This window comes from Taudactylus pleione, unplaced genomic scaffold, assembly GCF_031769625.1.
Source record: "Taudactylus pleione unplaced genomic scaffold, aTauple2 ptg000019l, whole genome shotgun sequence".
Taxonomy (NCBI): Eukaryota; Metazoa; Chordata; class Amphibia; order Anura; family Myobatrachidae; genus Taudactylus; species Taudactylus pleione.
The window spans coordinates 38,767,288-38,788,579 of record NW_028284421.1 but is presented as its reverse complement, the minus strand read 5'-3'; the positions used below and the strand labels follow the sequence as shown (position 1 = coordinate 38,788,579).

General features: G+C 44.5%; 1 protein-coding gene across 1 annotated transcript in view; it reads right to left on the bottom strand.

Annotated features, from left to right (window-relative positions):
- Positions 1 to 3,451: 3,451 nt before the first annotated feature.
- The window catches only part of TYMP (thymidine phosphorylase), a 73,081-nt gene continuing 55,240 nt past the window's right edge, over positions 3,452 to 21,292 (bottom strand). Inside the window, exons 9-11 of the mRNA XM_088447245.1 lie at positions 19,334 to 19,549; positions 11,396 to 11,536; positions 3,452 to 5,081 (exon numbers count right to left, since the gene is read on the bottom strand). Coding sequence (XP_088303371.1) covers positions 4,903 to 5,081; positions 11,396 to 11,536; positions 19,334 to 19,549 — 536 coding nt within the window. The 3' untranslated portion in view covers positions 3,452 to 4,902. The remainder of the gene's footprint in view (positions 5,082 to 11,395; positions 11,537 to 19,333; positions 19,550 to 21,292) is intronic.

Here is a 21,292-nt window from a genome sequence, read left to right as displayed (position 1 = left end):
ACCGTAGATGGGTGCTTAATGATCGTGACCAGCGGTGCCTGGCCAGAATTATCTGTAGTAAAAGACAAGTGACACTGGCTCAAATCACATCCACATTCGATGTAGGAGTTACCAGACGGATATCCAGCAGCGTTCTTTAGCTTTCATAGGATATGGGACCACCAGAGTGCCCCTGTTAACACTACGACACATGGCACAGTGCCTCAACTGGGCTCATGACATTGCTAATTGGACCCTGGAGGACTGGCAATATGTGGCGTGGTCCTATATGTCATGGTTCCAGTTGTTTTGGGCTAATGGTAGGGTTCAGGTGTGGCACGTTGTCAACAAGGTACCATGCAGGCTGGTGGTGGTTTCATAATGGTGTGTGGTGTGTTTATGTGGCATGGGTTGGGACCGCTGGTCCGTCTGAACACATCATTGACTGGTAACCGCTACATTGCATTGCATGATTACCATTTGCAGCCCTTCATGGACTTCAGGCACCCTCACAACGATGGAATATTCCAGCAAGATAATGCACCAAGACATCAGTCCCAAGTTGTCCAGAATTAGTTCGAGTAGCATTCTGGAGAGTTCTGGCAATTGGTGTGACCACCACGTTTGCCTGACATGAACCCAATCGAGCATTTATGGGATGTGGTGGAGAAGTCAATTTGCTCCCAAGATCCTGAACCTACAGTACAAATATCAGTCAGCTGTAGGAAGCTATCCAGACGGCATGGGTCAATATCTCTCCAGAGGTCTTCTGTCCACTTGGAGAATCGATGCCATGTTGAGTTGCTGCACTTCGCTGGGCTAGAGGGGGTCCTACACAATACTAGACAGCTATCCCATGACTTTTGGCACTTCAGTGTATATGTATGATGTATTCAGGGGACAGGCACTGTCCTTGTCTTGGGGTATTGTCCTACAGCACGTGAAACAGAGCCTGCGCAGACCAATCTCTCTCCTCTCCCCTGCTACCACTGTGCCCCCATCACCTTCATAATCCCTGCAGTCACCGGCCAGACTGACCTGCACATATAGTAGCTCTGTGCAGCCAGCGCAGCACAGACTGCTCCACTTCTGAACTCCCGGTCTGCACTGACCAGTGTACTCATCACTCTGCAACTCCTGCTCCAGTAGCCAAACATAGGCAATGGAGAGCAGAGACTGCTGTCGGACAAATCAGCCACTCAGGGGAACAGAGAGTGGCTGCTGATGTCAATTGACCCATTCCCACCCCCTCCCACGGATATTTGTGTACAGCAGTATCCAAGTCGTGGATCCCTTTGGTGATTGGATCAGAAACAAGGCGCACACTCCCAAGAGAGAGGGATGTTTGGGGCATCTCCGAATCACCCGGCCCAGCGGGAATTGTCCCGTCTTCCCGGTAGGCCAATCCAGCCCTGGAAGTGGGGGATTTCTAGAATCCAAAGTAAGCACACTTCAGAAACACCTGGTAATGTTAGCTCTGTTAGTAGGTCTCCTGGTAACCAGCTATCTGTGTAAACTAGGCCTCTCTGCTCTGGGCTGCAATCTGACTCCTGATCAGGTTGCTCTTGCAGCTGTGCTTAGCTATTACTGACTGGGTTTCCTCTTTGATTCTCCTGTAATAGTTGAAATCAGTCTACTCCTGTCTGACCTAGTGAACACTTGGATTTTACTCGTTTGGATGTTGGACTCCTCATGTGTTTCTCAGCTTTACATGGATATCCTGAGTACCTGCTCAGTTTTACAGTGCTATCCAGCATACCTGCTCAGTTTTACAGGGATATCTTCCCCAAACACATACCGACAGTGTTTAACATACATAAAAATGACTTTCCAGCACATTAAAATCACCACAGACTTAAATATGAACAGCGCAAAATAGTAGCAAATTAGTGGTGTTTTCCCTGCATTCACATTAACACATACACGCGATGTTAAACAGTGCACAACGCAAAATAGCTAATCATTAGCATTAGAACACTTTTATTAATCCTTCTCAAAATCATACTGTCAGTAGTCAAAACACTTAAGGATAACATTCCAGCACACTGCAACACTTACACAGAGCTAATTAGTGCTGTTCTCCCTGCACTCTCAGTAAAACACCTAGCCGCGAGGTTAACACAAATCTCATAGTGCAGAGAGTGTAATATAGTTAAACGCGCTGTGCGTCTGAAACTCATTAGAACACTTTATAAAATCCCTACACAACCAATACTGACTTAGTCCCACACACTCAAAGATACCTTTTCAGTCTAGCGCTGCTCGCTAAGTACCCCACAGACTCCCAGACACACAATGCTATTTAGCGTTGTTTTCCCTTGCACACATACACTTAAAGCAATAGTTTCGTAGCGCAAAAGGGTTATTATTACGCGATTCATTCACAATGCCAGCATGTAAAGAAATGACTGTTTTCTGCAACTAAGGTTTAGCACATAATAAATAGATCATGTTTGGTGCCATTCTGATCCGCTGTGTATTTGCAGATCTCCGGTTCTATCGGTGGGGAAATCGCTACAAGCATCTGCAAGTTATGAATTATGAGGAATTTAGTGATAGAATGTGCATTGTATGTAGTGTCCATTACTTAGTTATGCGGTGGGAAAAAGTACACAAAGAGCCACTTGGAGGCTGAACTTCTCAAATTTGAATGAACCAATGGACTGTGCCGTAACGAAAGACTCAAGAGGAACCAATGTGAAGATGCCAGCTCATGCCTATTGTATTGCTTATCCCTGTTCAGGTACATAACCAGGCTCTCTGACCTCAGTCAAGAGTCTTCTTGCTGTGCTGTTGACGGAGGTTTCTATTGCTGATGCCGGTATCTGGGACCAGAGCGCGTGCGTAGGTAACAACTGTACCTTGGGTCTGTATGATTTGCGCTAATTGTATCTAGATCACAGCGTGTAACCATCTGTTTTTATTGAATAATATCTTCTTGTGCTTTGGAACCACATTCAAAGTCTGAAGGCAATTATTTCTTGTGCGACTCATTACGCTGAATAGCGACAATTTTAGAAGGTATAGGAAGGAAGATTGTTTAGAAGGTATAGGCAGGAATCAATTGTTAGAAGGTATAGATAGGTAGGAATCGATAGTACTACTAGGGACATTACTGGGGCATTGCATAATGGGCAGAAATTCAGGCGGCATTGCATAAGGGGCACTACTACAGGGGGCACTGCATTGGTTTTTATTAATAATAAACATTCAAAATTGCATATAAGACTTTTTTTTTGTTGCGGCCCACACACTCTTAAGACCTTGAATATTCGGTCCGGTTGGTATTTTGAGTTTGACATGCCCGATGTAGATTATATTGGTTAGCTGTCGCTTACAGCTTGTTGTTGTTGAAATTAATCTCCAACATAACTTTGCAGTTCTCTATTATCTTTGTTTTCCTGCATGTCTTAATCATCCTCTTTAATGTTTTAACATTAAACCAGTAGTAATTAGTTTTTCTAAATCAGAATCACACTATATAATTATGTTTATTCCCATGCATAATGGTACAACAACAAATGTGTGTTAATGGTTACATATTTATGGCAAATAACAAAATAATGATAATGGACAGTCATAAGCAAATTTATATCCAGTGGTTTACCATGGAATGTTCAGAGTTGCAGTTCCTTAACCACTTGCCTGGCGTGATGGCATCAGATGCAACCAGTGGCAAATGACCAGTGGGCGGTGGCTGCTGGTAGTTAATAGTTCAGCAGCAGCTGATTTCACTCCCTCTGCACCACAGGCTCTGCCCCCAATATGTCCCGAACACTGCTGGTCACAGTGATTGGACAGTCCGGCTGTACCCCCCACCCAGTAGCTGAAGAGCAACTGCAGCTCATGGTAGTGTGTCCTGATCACTGTGGACAACGGGCTGCCCTCCTCTGTGCACACCCGACGGCAGCAGAGAGGAGCAGCTGCCGGGACCATTAGCTCTGCCCGCCTGCCCCCTTTGAGAACATCCGGCAGCTACGTAGAGGAGCAGCCGCCAGGATCAATCAATGCTGCCTGCCTCAGCTCCCGGCGGCTGCTCCTGTATGTAGCCATTGAGTGTTTACAGAGGTGGGTAGCATTGATTGTTCCCGGTGGCTGCTCCTCTATGTGGCCACTGGGTGCTCAGAGGGGGGCATGTGGGCAGCATTGATTGCTCCTGGCAGCTACTTCTCTATGCAGCTGCCGGGTGTTCTCAAGGGGGGCAGCTGGGTGGAGCTGATTGGTCCCCGGCGGCTGCTCTTCTTTGCAGCCACCGGGTGTTCACAATCAGCACTGCCCTCCGCCCCCTCTGAGAACACCCGCTGGCTGCAGAGAGGAGCAGCTTCCGGGAACATTCAGCACTGCCCATCTGCTTAGTAGAGCTTGTTTTCTCCCTCCCCAACCTCCTCTCCCTAATCTTTGTTATAGATATTTTTTTTATCCCCAATGTACCAGAAAAATTATATATATATTTTTTTCATGATGGGAGCCCGATGGCCACAGTCTGCGCATGTGCAATGGCTAAACCATCTGTGGTTTTCTACCAATAATTTAAAACCATTGGCTATCGATGGTACAGCTGTTGATGGCCATCACTACAGTATACCATGCAAATTACTATTTTTACTGTGTTAAAAAAAAAAAGTTTATAAAATCGTGTAGGATAAGTTTCAATTAGATGTTTTTGACCTAATTCACTCATTAAAAAAAAAAACCTACAATTTTTGAGCGTTCTTTTTTAAATATTAGCCAGTTAAGTGGTGAAATGCAAAAGTGCCAGAGTTCACTACTACTGGTACTAAATGCTAATGTCTTACTTGGCATTTTATAATTATAAATTACTGTATAGTAATTATTTAAAAAATATTCTATATTGTCTCACTAAAATAAGTATTACTTTGTTACAAAACTATTTAAGTAGGATAAAATATCAAGTATATGTTCTCAGATGATCTCCCCCTCTCTACGAACAGTGGCATTAAATTGGGAATGGATGACCTCCCTGATAAGAGATGGAGGTTTAAAAACTGGACGATCCGAGATACAAAGAGCATTCTGAAGTGTCTGTCTATGATTGTTCTGAAGAAGAGGGTTGTCATAATGAATCCTGATCCATGGTGTTCCTGTGATAGGGGGAATAAAATAGAAAAAGTTTTACCTCTGCATAAAAACAGAAACCAACAGCAATTTCAAATTTACACAAATACGCCCTGCATGCCAGCTTGTTAATATTAAATAACTTTCGCTTAGTAGCAATTCATAGCATAAAAGTATGCTGACACAGTCAATGGACTTAGGCCCTCATTCAGAGCCGCTCGCTAGCGGCCGTACGCTCGTTCCGAGCGATGTTCGCACATCTGCGCATGCGTACGGTTTTTAGTACGCATGCGCGAACCAGTCAGTGCGGCCGCAAATCGTTTGTACGGTATATAGCGAGTGCCTGCTATTTTGAGTGACAGAATGAGGCGTATGTGGGTGGTAACAGGGGAAGGTGTTTGAAAACGGGGGAGTGGAATTCGAACGCAGGCGTGCTTAAAGGTCAAAACGGGCGTTTTAAGGGAGTACATAATTAATACAGCAGCGTCATTGACCACGTCACTTGTTTTTTTTTAACTCAGAACTGCTCGCAAAATAGCGGTTGAAAAAACCAACCACAAGAATAGCGAGCAGTTCATACGCTGTACGATGTACTCGATTAATCTAATAAATAGCGGACATGACGTATGGTGCGAGCGGCCAGGGGGCGTTTTTATCAAATAAACGAGCGTATGTTTTGCTCGCTCGTTCAGACTTAGAGGTGTGAACAGACTGCAATTTGCGAACGGATCATTTGAATAGCCACCCCTTGTTTTTGAACGAACGACCGCAAATAGCGAACGGCTCTGAATCAGGCCCTTAGTGTTTAGATTAAACAAGAGAATTGTGAAGAAATGATTGTTGGTACTCAAGTTCAACCAAACACTGAATGCATACTACTGACCGGTTTAGACACAGGCATCCTCAATAAGCAGGAATATAACTTCATCCATAACCCAAACCCGGTCATACCTGTATTCTATTATCTCCCCAAGATACACAAAAGCACGACACACCCTCCAGGTAGACCCATCATTTCCGGTATCAATTCCATCTCATCTAATCTATCACAATACATCGACCACTATCTTCAACCATATGTCAAACGCCAATGCTCACACTTACAGGACACAACACACATACTGAAAATACTCGAGGACACCACCTGGGGGGATGACCACTGGTTAGTTACCAGCGACGTCACATCCCTATACACAATCATCAATCACGAACAGGGTCTCGACAGCATCAAACACCATCTCAATCACGACGACACACTGGAACCAGAACAGATCGCATTCATCCTCCAGGGCATTGAATACATTCTCACACACAATTACTTTTGCTTTAGAAAAAGAGAATTGCAGAGAATTGGCATCACTATGGGGACCAAGTTCGCGCCCAGTTATGCCAACCTGTTCATGATCAGTTGGGAAGACTCCCACATATGGACGGGTCATGACTGGGATGCGAATTTGGTCCTATGCACCAGATATATAGACGATGGCATCTGCATCTGGAAGGGTGCCCTAGACACACTCCTTGACTTCATTCAATACATCAAAAACAATGACAGGAACCTCAAATTCACAACCAACTACAGCCAATCCTCCGGCAACTTCTTAGACCTAGAAATATACATTGATAATCACCAGATACAGACCAAGACTTTCCAAAAACCCATAGACGTCAACAGTTACATTCTCTCCAGTAGTGGTCATCACCCCTCCTGGCTCAGCAATATCCCCACAGGACAGTTCAAGCGGATCAGACGCAACTGCACAAAACTCACGGACTATCACGAACAAGCCACGACACTTAAACAACAATTCACGGACAAAGCATACAAACCGGACACATTAGAAGCCACACTCATCCGAATAGGACTAGAAGATAGGAAACCACTTCTAGAATACAAACAACAACCACAAAACACAGACAACCACGTTCCCTTCATCACACAATTCAACACCCAGGCGACACAAATAAAAAGAATAATCAACAAACACTGGCACTTACTTAAGGAAGATGCACAACTGACAAGTATCCTACCCAACAGACCCAAAGTCATTTACCGCAATGCCCCCAACATCCATAACAAACTCGTATCCAACCACATTCCCCCCCCCATCCGAACACAAAGCACTCTAGACAACTCCAAACCCACAGGGTTTCTTCCACTGCGGCTCATGTACCAACTGTGTCACGCTAAAATATAGAAGCACCACACCCACTACAACATTCTCATCCACACAGACAAACACCACGTATAAAATTAAAGAACACATTTCATGCAACACTAACAACGTAATCTACCTCATACAATGTCCATGCAAGCAACAATACATAGGCAGGACCACCAGACCACTAAAAACCAGAATTGCCGAACATCTGAGAAACATCACCAAACAAACAGAGAACCATAACATACCCGTACACTACAAAGAATACCACCACAGCAGCACACAAGGCACCACTTTCATAGGAATCAAACACATGCAAAAAAACTGGAGAGGCGGAGACCATAACAAAATCTTCAACAAGGAGGAACTTAGATGGATATTCACGCTGAAAACATTAACCCCCAGGGGACTCAACATTGACAACGAAGTCAAATCCGTTATAACGAAGTAATCTCCAACCAGCCCACCCACACTCGCCTCCAGCCCCCAACCACTATCACCTCACCTCACCTTTTATCACTACTGCTAGTCCCTGTACACACCTGCACTGCATCACCATTCAGCAAGTCCCTGCACACACCTGCACCGCATTACCTTTCAAACACACCATTGGCCTAATCTGATTAATTTATCACTCCAGCTAGTCCCTGCACACACCTGCACCGCATCATCATTCAGCAAGTCCCTGCACACACATGCACCCCATAACATTTCAAACACACCATTGGCCTAATCTGATTACACTTATCACTCCAGCTAGTGCCTGCACACACCTGCACCGCATCACCATTCAGCAAGTCCCTGCACGCACCTGCACCGCATTACCTTTCAAACACACCATTGGCCTAATCTGATTACACTTATCACTCCAGCTTGTTCCTGCACACACCTGCACCGCATCACCATTCAGCAAGTCCCTGCACACACCTGCACCGCATTACCTTTCAAACACACCATTGGCCCCGTGAGTCATCTGACCACACCCCCACCCCTGGAAGTGCACTACATAAGAACCTCAGAAGCATTGACCCTCTCACACCTCCTTGAAGAAGGCACCTGTGCCGAAACACGTTGGAGACCCTCACATCAAACCTGACACCGATCCAGGCTGACCTCCACTAAGGATCCCTATCCCCACCAGGAACTGCCAGTGCAGAAAGCTCTCAGCCCACCCACCCGCTGGTCCGCACCGCTCACACCTCCAGTGACCGGCTCCACCCCGGACCAGCCTCTCTTGCCCCCCCTCCTCCAAGGCGTGTTCAACAACTGACTCCTGGCCAGGGTTGTCTCCACCGTCAATACCCATTTCCACGTGGGACCGTCAGCGAAAAGAGCACCCCGCACATCCGGCCGCAAGTCCGCACAGCCAACATCGCCAGTGACCAGCTCCATCCCGGTCACACCTTCCACATCCCCCCCTACTCCCCGGCTTTTTTACTATCAGCATCCCGGGCAGACCACCCCCCCTCCCAGGGGTGGTCCTAGCACACACGCTGCAACCCAGCCTCCCAGCGGCTCCCCCATCCACACCTCTGGCTCCGCACCACCAGCGGCACTACCAAGAGCCAACCTCAGCTGCACACTCTGGTCGCTGACCTCCGCAGACCAATCAGAACAGCCGTGCACCTACAGCACACCAGCAACACGCTGATCCAGCTCACCAACAAACCTGCAGTTTCCAACCTATCTGCAACGGCGGCAACGTCGACCGACATCACCATAACAAAAAACCTACTGGTAGGTAAGTACTGCCGAGACTCGCACAACACGTGGGACGCCGCACAGGTGTTCCAACCCACTCTGCACATCCCCCCACCTTGAGACTTCCTAGACTGTCGATCATAGGTCCAGCAGGGGTGACGTGCAAGGTCACTGAACCGCACGGGAAGGAGCCCCATGAAAGGGTCCACCTACCTCCCCTGTCTCATCACCACTCATCATTGAACCCCACCCACCTGCCCGGGATCTCAACAGAGCAGCAATGTGACTACTCAATAAAAGATTTTGCCCCAAACTACTGTGTCTCGCTGGCCTCATTTTGAGCCTATCTTATTCCCCTTTTCACATTACTCCAAACTACACTCCATACCCAATCACACCCTCCTTCTCACTCGCCAAAAACTACCAATACCAGAAGAAACATTCCAATCAACACCACTCACAAACACACACAAGTCATCACCACTACTAGCAGGGAGAGCGCACCTTCCCCCCCTAACCCCCATACGTATTCAGTGCGGGAAAGGTACTCCCACACAAAGGTGCAGTACCCCGAAACCACAACACAACATCCCCTGGTCAACGAGAGCTCAGTTCTACGCCCATCTTCGATTGTTGGTGCTAGACTGGGTGGTTTGATGTAAAAACTGCTTATTTCCTGGGATTTTCATGTACGGAATGGGATTGAAATACCGGCAGCTAAACGTAAACCCCCCCCCCTCTTCCCACATCCTAGCCCTCTAGGGGAGTTGCCTAACCCTAACCTCCCCCTGGTGCTGCCTAATCCTAGCCCTCCCTGGGGGGTGCCTAACCCTAAGTCCCTCCAGGATGTACCTAAACCCCCCCCCCCCGGAATTCCGACGCCGTTATCCTGAGTCGTGCAGAGGTAGTGGCGCTGGCATTTTGCCCGGTGGTGGGATGCCGGCGTCTATATATCGACCGCCAGCATCTCGTCCACCGGGTTATTTACTACATTCCTCATGTACAACAGTGTCTACAGTTCCCAGGGAATGAGCACACAACAAAAAACATCCGGTGACTGTCAGTTCTATGAGTGTAAAGGAAACACCTTTGTAATGAGAGGTCACAGGAAAATGGCCATACTGTTTCACTGACTACAGTATACCATGCAAACCAAGGCAACAGTAACTCAAGTCAACAGTAACTCAAATAACCATGTGTTAGAAGGAGGGGTTACAGCAGCAGAAGACCATGCCGAGTTCCACAACTGTCAGCTAAGAACAGGATACAGTGTGCACAGGCTCAACAAAACAAGTGAAGTTTGGGAAAAGGTTGCCTGGTCACACAAATCTAAATTTCTTTTGCAAAATGCAGATGGTGGCATCAGAATTTAGTTTGAACAACATGAATTAATTCTGTCTTCCAGCGGTTCAGGCTGGTGGGGGTTGTGTATAGGTTTGAGAAATATTTTCTTGGCACGCATTAGCTCCTTGATGCCAGTTGCCTCAACTGAATTGAGTATCGCTAAAATTCCACAGTCTACCAGAGTGTTAATGCTGATGATGTGCATCCCTTAATGGTCACAGTACTGTATACCCATCTTTTAATGGCTTCATCCAGCAGGATGATGCACCTTGTCAGAAAGTTATTGTAGATTGGTTCCACAAACATAACAATGGGTAGAATATACACCAATGGCCTCCACTGTCACCAGATCTCATTCAACAAATCTGTAGCAACTGTGTGATGCTATCATGTCAATATGGACCATATCTCCAAGGAATATTTCCAGCACCTTGATAAATACATGCCACAAATAATTCAGGCTGTTCTGTCGCAAAGGATGACCTACCCAGTACTAGAAAGCTGTATCTAATAAAGGGGGCGATTCAGCTTAGGACAGAATTACAAAGTTGCACACACAGGCAGCTTTGCAATTCCGTCCTTAATAATATGCAAATGAAGTACGAGGTGTCTGACACCCCCTGCTGCACTTGCAAACCCAGCACTGCGACTGAGATCTCCATCTCGAGCATCGGTCGCGATGGTGGACGGCGCCAGGCTGCCGGCCAGCTGAGTAGGCCTCAGCTTTCTCAGGCTGGCCAGTTTGCAAGGCCAGGAAACTGCGTCCGTGGGCGCAGCCCCTGGCCTTGCCACTCCTGGAAAATGGAACGTTTCCGGGAACGCTGGCCGTCCCTTGTCAATCAGGCAGAGGCATAGAAGGGGCTACATGTGATTACGCAGGACCCGTTCTGCACATACGCAGAACGGGTCCTGCGCAGATTCACGATATTGGAAATCTGTGTTCAGCATTGCGCAAAGTGCCCACTGAGTATGTATAGTATGTACAATACTTATAAGTTATAAATTATATTTAAGATATTCTCTTCAAAAGTCATGGACTACTGATATCACAAAAACATTATAAATGCATTACAATCATGTTAAAATTGACTGTCTAATAAACTCTAGGAATTGTTTAGGATTATGTTTCTTACCTTTCTCTACATGTTGCCCTACTCTTACAAGAAGTTCTGCCCCAATGCTGTGGTTAATGACATCTGTTGCATTGCTTCTCCCAGCTCCAAGTCCTCTTAGGATTTCAGCAATTGGTCTGGCCTTAATCAACTCTACAGTGCCTGTAACAAAGCAGATGGTGTCAGTCTTACCTTCAGCTGCATCTGGAATACAAATATATATTATTTTGTTATTGTTGACCAGAGGAGTCAATATATTGATTTATGCAATATAATAAAGGTTGTCCTTAAGAGTTTCCCACCTTACATAAGCTCATTACAGCAGCATCCTGGAATCTTCACGAACTCTCCTGTTAAACTTTGCAAAGATCTCAAATCAAGAAAAGATCAACCAAATTTGCAATTAATTGGAGACCGTTTATGACAAGATTGATATGGGCTCCTCATAAACACACAGTACTCAGAGTATATCTATAAATATGCACATATAGTATTCTATATTTAGAATAACATCTAAAAATGTGCACATATACAGCTGATACAGAGGTGGACTGTATTCCAGTGCGACTTTGTTTTTATGCGAATGCCGTAGCCGATAGGTTTCCTTCTGAGACGCCCACTGGCTGTGGCCCTAATCCATCCCTGTGCGTACAAAGACACATCATCGGACATTGCACCAGCCCTGTGGGGCAGAATGTCTGTCTGAACATGGCTGCTGGTGTCCGTGCAACTGTGGAAAAAGCTGCTGATACTGGCCATGACACTCCCGCATCTGTCTAGCCACCCCTCAGTTACCTCCTAGAAACATCCACTAAATTTGCCTCTCTCTGCGTCCAAATTCAATCTGCCTCTCCTGGCGATAACCATCAAGACACATGTGCGGTGCGAATTAGACGCAATTTGGATACACTTTTGAAAAAGGACAGAGGGCCTGATTCATACCCGCTCGCGAGCGCGGAGCGCTCGCAAGCGGGTCGATCTTGCCCAAGTGCACATGCGCACGATGGAGGCGGCTCCGTCGTGCGCATGCGCGAGACCCGAATAACGACGGCCAAGCTGTTGTTATGGGTCTCGCACCAAAGGGGGAGTGCTGTCGATGGTGATTGACAGCATGCCCCCTTTGGTGGGTGTGACTGCCCAGACTGAGGCGTTCCCATGGGAACGCCTACCGTTTGGGGCCGGCCCCACTGACATCACTAGTGATGTCAGTGGGAGTGTTTTTGGCTCTGATAGAGCCAAAAGCACTCCAGGGCTTGCGGCAGCGAGACCCAACCGCAAGGGTCTTGTCGCAAGCCCGATGGTCGCGATGGTCTTGACCATCGCGACCATCATTTTGGCCGCTCGCTATAGCTGTGGGTGGTCACCCACAGCTATGCGAGCGGCCAGGAGGCCGCTCCAAAAACTAGGAGGGACGGCCCTGATTCAGAGCGAGCACTCTGTCAGAGCGTCCGGCTCTGAATCAGGGCCAGAGTATCCGAAACACGCTAAGTGGGACCATCCGACCCGGGACTTCCCTGCTAAATTCAGAACCGTTGTTTGCTACCTTTGTGAACTGGGGACAAACTTTTGCCTGCTATTGTCTGATGTATCTATGACATTTAGATTATTTGATGTACATACCTTCTTTACAGCCGATAGGCACTCTACCAAAAGGGGATGTTTATGGTCATATGGATGGCCTTTGTTTTAACTTTATTTTTCTATGTGTTATTATTAAACAACTGTAATATGCAGTGATGCACTATTTCTAGGTTTATTTTCTCTTCTTGTGGTGTTGTATCATATAGAAGAATATCTGGAATAATTATGATGTAAACATTATCAAGAGGATATCTTTATATGGATTGAAGATCACATGTTTTTCAAAGGAGCACCATAGTCGAGATCTATACCATGAATATCTAAAACTGTCATATATTGTAGGAACAGGAACCTGATACCACATCACATTAGTCAGTGGATAAAAGAAGTGAACTGTCTGGTATTTAACTCTATACCTTTTGTCATTATATAGAATGGAGTCTAAACATGGGATGAGAAGGGACCCTTTAGCACATATTTTGGTGCTGTAAATGTAGTAATTTTGGAGGACAGAATTCTAACTATTAAATGTAATGCTTTACCTCTTCTGTATTTTTTATTTTTTTAATAAGAATTTGTTTTTCTCCATTACAAATAAATATTAGGATGACTGAAAACAACTTTTATAGGGATAGCATCAGCAGAAGTCAAGGGTAGTTGGGGCGGAGAGGGGCATAAACATTCAAAGCAGAATCAAAGCACGTTAGGCAAGTCCAACAAGAGTCCTAACATAGGTAGACAGAAAAGAGCGAGAAAACAAGTTGACCATATGGACGAATAGGTTAAGGATGAAGAAAGGGGGAGATCGCTGCTAGAATGAAACAGGCAAGGCACAAAATCAATATAGGTGGTAAAGAAAACCATTCCCAATGCTTCAATAAGTCAATAACTTCAAATAATACTGAAATCATACTAAAACCACAGCATAACGTCATATACTACAGACTGTGGCAAACTATGTGTGAGCTTAATAGTCATACATGTACAGGAGGTCAGCGCCTGATAAACAACACTATACGTTATGAGTGAGTGAGTGTAGAAGTGTAGAACCAGATGAAATAATGCTAACAAATATAATAGTAATAGTAATATGTGTGAGCTTGGAAGAAAAATATAAACCAAAAGCAATCAGTCAGCGTTGAACATGTACAGCTCTGGAAATTAAAAAAAATATATACCGTATATATTTTCCAGGGATAAAAATCAAACACCAAAAATGTATTCTGATAAAATAACACACATAAGTGTAAATAGATCTGCTAATAACAAACTATCCAATGTAGCAATGCTCACTTCTCCTATGAAATGGATACAATAATTTACTGTACAATTACATCAAAATGTTACAACCAACAGTTTGAGAAGTTGAATACTGTATATAATAAAAATCAGTGTGAAGCTATAAAACTGAAGAAAAAAAAACCTTAATTACCATCAGTCAGTTATTAGCGGAGTAAAAAACAGCAGGCACTATATATGATAATAATCTGGTTCAGATGGGTCAAGCTGTGAAACTCGGCAGTCAAATGTCCATTTGAACCCTTAGTACATCCTTTTAAAGCAGGGGTGGGGAATCTTTTTTCTGCCGAGGGCCATTTTTATATATATAATGTTATTCGAGGGCCTGGTGCAGACCACGCCCCCTCCGTGTGACGTCACATGGTGCGGGGCCACAATCGCCGGTGATTACAGCAATGCCCGGAGCATCCTGAGGATGCTCCGTGGGAGCTGTAAGGGGATAGCTGTGAGACCGTCTGAAGCATCCGAAGGACGCTCCAGGTGGCACTGCTGTATAGATTCTGGCTGCAGGGTGCCATTCTAGGCACCCTGCGAGCCAGCTGAGGCTGGCAGAAAAAAGCTCTGAGGGCCAGACCAAATGATTCCGCAGGCCTTATACGGCTCCCTGGGCCTGAGGTTCCCCATCCCTGCCTTAAAGGATCCAAAATCCAGTTGATGGTACTGTAAATGAGTCAGGTGGTCCACCTTTGTTATTAGCTGATTTATTTAGCTATTGCACTATTGCACTTATGTGCGATATTTTACAAGAATAATATTTACTGGTTTGCATTCTGGTTCCTGGTATGAATGTTTATTTTTATTTTTTTAATTACCACAGCTGTACATGTTTAGGAATGACTGCTTGCTTTTGGTTTATAAGGAAAAAAGTAAAGCTGTACTAAACTGAATTCAAGGGTGGTTTGGCCTCAAAGTGATCAGTCCAAAGTGACCAAGTTTTTCTGAAAGACTATTATGTAACAGGGCTCATACGCAATCAACTATGGCAGTGTATGAAGATAGATCTGTAGCTTGCCAGGAGAGTGATTTGACATTTAGGGGCATATTCAATTGCCTGTGCACTTTCCGCCTACATCGCTCGTTTTGGGTCCGGAGAGGTATCGCTTTTCTCCCTATTCAATTCCAAGGGACGCGAAAATGGGACCCAGCGACACTCAAACAGGTGAAAAGTGCTGTCAGTTTTGGGGAAATCAGCCAGACAACCCCCAAAAGATGCACTGACATGGGGGATCAGTATGGATACCCCCAAATAGCCCTGCTGAAGGTATTTGGTGTACTTAAATGGTCTCAATAGGTGCTAATTAGCGTATTTGCATAAGGGGTGAAGAACAGATTTTAGCAATATTTTTTCATCAAAATAACTAGTCCCAGCAAATTTGGGGTACCTGAAAATGGGTTGCTAAAGTGAAGTTTTAAAAATCACAGAAAATACACCTGCAAAATAAAAAACACCTGGTGACCCCCCAGGAGTCTTTTTCGCTAGTTTTTATGTTTGTTCCCCAACTTTGCATTTTTTCGCCCACAAATCTAAATTACTTTTTTGGAGTGTTCTAAAGATTTTTTAAACTTTTTTTGATGCAGTTTTCCTTTGGGGGACTGTCCTAACTGCACGGGGGTTCCCGCAACTTTGCACCCCAAAACCACAAATCTGTACTTTTTTCCACCTGCATTCAAAGGCGAATCTTTTTCGCCTACCTGAATGCATTGACTTTCCACTTAGGCGAAAAGTCATTGCAATTGAATTTTTCGGAAAGTCTTCAACTGGTGAAATGACGTCATCGGCGAAAACTTTTCGACGAGCACGGCTTTTCGCCTGCAATTGAATACGGCCCTTAGTTGCATTGAGAATATGCTTGCCACCTTTTTGCAAGTGTCTAGTGTATCTGGTATGGGCCTTGGTAGGATAGAGGGGTAAGATGGGAATTTGAATACTAGTTACATATTGAGAGCAATGACTTTGGTCCAATATGGGACTAGCTTAAGGCATGACCACCAATTGTGCAGCAGGGTTTTCCTCTGCCCACGCAATCTCCAACATAAAAAAGGAGAATTGGCAAAAATTGAGTGAAGGTATTTTTTACCCAATACCACCTAGTCTGCCCGCTAGGCCGTTTTAGCAGGGCGCCGTGCCCTGCCCAATTTTAAAGCAGCGAAATGTGCCCTGCCCTACCTGCCTGTGCCCTGCTGATACAGCCTACCAGGTGCCGCCCCCAACCAGCATGGAAATGGCTGTGCACCTCCTCTGCACCCACACCTTATCTCATTATTATAATCTCCCTCTCAAAATTCAATCTTATTTCTGCCCTGTTCTTCAAACTAAGGGCCTTATTCAGCACGGATCACAATGGTGCGTTCGCACACACCTTTCTGTTGAAAAAGATGCTAATGAATGCTATCGCACAGCAATCGCAGCACTATACCAAGACGTCCATCAGCTTATAAAGCCGCCCAGTTCCCATTACATACATCCGCAAGTCAGCGAAAGCATCGATAACATCGGACCCATACGCAGAGTTGTGGTTGAGTTGTGGTTGAGCTTGACATGCCTCACAACCTGCAAAGCTTCTTGTCGCCAATTAGTCCTCTGGCTACGTATGCGCTTAATTATGCACGCCCCTGTAACGGTGGTCAAACGCACTGGCACACCTGCGTTTCCCCCACCACCCTCCCCTTCACCACCCCCCAAATGGACACTTGCTGTCAATCAATCTGCCATTCCACTGCGTTCCCACTTTGAATGCATCCTGACCACAGTGGCTAGTTCGCGCACTGCGATGCATGCGCAGAATGCAAACATCAACTTCCTGCGTGCGAACGCAGCCTTGCGATACAACCTGAATAAGGCCTTAAGTTCATAGATACCTTAATGCCTTAATTCCACTTCATATCTGAAATGCATGCACTTTTTCACTGTGGAGTGGATGATTTGCACTTGTTAAAAGGTCTTCAATTACATATTATGTCATGTTATACCAGTTTATCTGTGTTTTAATCTGGATGTAAGTGGAGGCGTGGCCATGCCTGTTTATTAAATATATAAAAAATACAAGTGCACAAGAGGGGCATTCCTCCTCAGTGGTTGGTTCAAGCCTCTCAGACAAGCCCAGGCACAAGTAATTAGTACATGCTCCACCCCCTCACGGAACTCCTGAATAGGCTCCTAAAAACACTTGTATTAGTGATGCTGAGACCAGCAAAGAAATATTGGGCAGATTTCCTTAAATTAGAACACAGTAAAACTATAAATTTAGCAGTTTTATAAATAACCAATTCATTATTCATGCATGCTCATCAGGCCAAATGCTGTAATGAAAAATGGATCTAGGAAAAATACCATTATGAGTATTTCAGAATTACTTCAGAATTTGGGACTGGATTCTTTCATGTAAGGTTAATGTTGTATACACAAATCTTGTATAGCAGAAATAGAATGGGGACATGTTTTCATGGACACAAGGCAAACCTGTTATTATAAATGCAGTATTTGAAGGGTCACTAGGTCAGCAAGCACATACAGAGATTACTGAATTATTCATACATGGCTTCAGAGCAATTAGTTCACATGTCTGTTGTATATAAAAACCAGAGCACCACTAAGCAGCATGCCTGTAGAGTAACTGCAGTAAAACCGTGAAACACATGTATCTAATCATTGTCCTGGCTTAAAGTTCTGTCCTACACACAGCCATAACTAGGCTGCCTTTGGACAGAAAGAGCATTGGTGACTCCCACCCCCCCACCTTCCATTCATTTTTCAAAGAGGGACATGAGGAGTTCATCTAAAAATGTGGCATGGCCTCACGGGTAGGGGCATAACAAGTCTGATTTGTCCCGTGCAATGATGAAATGGTACCAAACCCTGTGTACCACTGTTATCCAGTGCCACTGACAAAGTATGAATCCATCGATCCAGTGATACAGAGTATATCTCATCAGCTCCAGAGGAGAGCGCTGGTGAAGCTGCACCTGCAGCCAGTGTAGATGACCGACTGAATGTGTAAGGTGTCTGACTGCCATGTAAAAGGTGATGGGTTAGAGTCTCTGGTATGACAGTATTGAGAAATGAGTGCGTTAAATAAAGGAAATGTGACTTATGGTGCTTGGGGATATTGCCAGATGGAGGGGGATTCGGCCATGGAGGAGATAGGGGTGGCCATGAGATGCCGGGGATATACAAGAAGAGGAAGCTATAAGTGAGTGATTATAAACACAGGCACTGCCGAACAGCCCCCCTGCCCTGCGGTGCCCAGTGTGGTGGCACATGTCACACCACCCTAGTTATGGCCCTGACCCTACATAATGGTAATAGCTCTTACATTCGGAAGGATGAATAAGTTGGGGAAGTTCCAACAAGGGTTAGTTGATGTGTTGTCAATAATTCAGTAATCATGGGAAAATATGTGACTCTTCCTTGGTGTACATAGTCTATATTTGTGATCTATTCATGTTATCTGTTTCGTGTGGAACCCCAGATTACATTATCTCTCACCTGAAACATGCTGTGAATAGATCATGGCTACAAGAAATTTTCATAAACAAGTAGTCAACATTTTTATTTCTGAATCTATAGCTGTTAATAACCTATACAGTATTTTAAATATTTTAAATTATGTACATTTAAAAAAATTGGTATGTAGCACAAAATGGCACAAACTGACAAGACACCTTTATTATTTGCAGTAGCCACCTTGCAGAAGTATTGTAACATTCATACAGTATAACAACATTAAAGATGTGCCCTGACCTCCGTGTTTTGGTCTTGGATCTGGATTCATCTTCTTTTGGTTTTGCAAAATCACTCTTAGCTGTTTTGGTTCTGGTGTTTTTTTTTTTAAATTGCCAAAAAACAATATAAAAATTAAAAACTGCTAAAATCATGTAATTTTTGCAAACCAAACCCAAAATTTTGTATTTCAAATCCGATTTCCGAACCACAGGAAGAATCGAAACATGACTCAAATTTATCTGGATCTGGATTTGGTTTTCTGGAGAACCACACCTCACATCTCTAAACGACATACATTTATGCACATATTGATAAATACTAAACACCTATAGATGAGCACAGACAAACTTGCTCACCTGTTCTCTGCACCATCAGTTCTTCTAAGTGAGATGCTTTTCTGAACTGTGACCTGCTGGAGCTCATAGACATGGCTATTTCAGGCTGTACCCCTTGTGCCTCCATCATCTTTCGGAAACATTGCAGAGCAGACCCATCATCCAACACTTTGGCAATTTTCTCAGCCCCTTGTGTTTCAGAGACAGCCTGACCACAAAGCCAGAGGAGATAGCCACCTAGAGGCACAGAAAACAAAGGCCATATATATGCAGTATTCCAAATATAGAGAGCCATCCTCTGAGGCACCATACACTACACTTTTACCGTATCACCAAAGCAGTGATAGCTTTGGGGAAAAAGAGAAAATAAAATTATTTTCATCTTCCTTTATAGACACATGCCACACACAGTACATCATGGGTCTGATTCAGAGATGGAGGCAGCTGCTATACAAAAATATGAAAAGACGCCTCCTGTCGGCATCTCCAATCTAATTCCTACGTCCGAAGACACAGGATCGGATCCACATTGTTGCGATGATTGCAGCATCAGCCATTTGAGTAAGTCTAAGTTTATTCAGATTGGACACTTCCTGTCTACTTGGGAGGTCAGTAAATCTGAGTTGCAGGACGCAGACATGGGCCTCTGCACTCCCTGAAAGGAGGTACACCCCATTTGCTGAAATCACAGGCAGCGCTGCCCCATATAGTGGCGGCATGTTAATCATGTTGCAACTAGGTGGTACTGCATGCGATGATGGAGGACCCGTTCGGCGCATTTTAGAACAGGTCATGCGTATGTCAAGAAAATATAGTATAGGAGCCTCTCTGATGCCTATAACTAATATTTTTTTTTCAAACACTTTTATTTGAGCATCACATCAAATTACAATAGTCAATCGCAGTTCGATATAATAAAGGATACATTGGTGTATATATACAAATGCGTCCGTAATCCCACACCACAGAATACAAAATTACAAATAAATAAAGCGGCAGTTCTCCTATAGACACAGGCGGATATACCATAGCCCAGCTAATATCTTGGAGATATATTCCACCTAGGACCCAGAGAGCCAAAAAATCGATAGACAATCTATCAAGGAAGAGCTAGTTCTCTAGTAATATGGGAGGGTCACACAGTAGAATTCTTGTCTCATACCATTCTGTGTTATGAAGTGAGTGTTTAATTCGACTCTGGAAATCCATTGGTAGGATGGAGATGAAACTCTCCCATGAGTGAAAAAATGTAGCAACTAGTCTGTCTTTATTCAAAGTTGTCTCCAACCAATCCATCTGAAAAATGTGGTGGATTTTCTGTTTAAATAATTTTAAAGAGGGCGGGGGTAACAGAATCCACTCCTGTAGAATGGATTTGCGCACAGCTGCACTAATGGCTAGTAGCAGTTTTCTGGAGCCTTTAGAAACCTGCTGAGTCTCCGGTATACCAAAAATAGCCCATTATGCTGTAAATGGCAGATAATTCAGTAGATGATCCATAGAATTTTTTTTTAACCTGGATACAGAAGCGTCGTATTAGAGGGCATGCCCAGAGACAGTGAAAACAATTTGTCCTGGGTGCTCGGCAGCAGAGGCACTCATGAGAAGTGGACATTCCCATCAAGTATTGTCTGTGGGGGGAGTAGTAAACTCTTTGAAATACGTTATAAAACAATTCCTGGGAATGCATAGAATGACATGGGGAAATTCAAGTTTTAACTAATAAGGGACAATTAAGATCTGGGTGTCAGGACTTTAACTATTTCAGTACATAAAGACACACTACACTTGCCAATGTTCCTTTGTGGTCATTGAAGGATCTATCCTGGTTGCTGGCGTTCATCACATGCAGTGTGCAGAGAGTTAAAGTGATCATATGTTTCTTAGGTGTCATCAGGTTGTTGGATTCCTTGATTGCTTATTATTCCAAACCTGATTCTATTTGGGTCACATGTTCTGAACTTCCTATGGATCACAAGC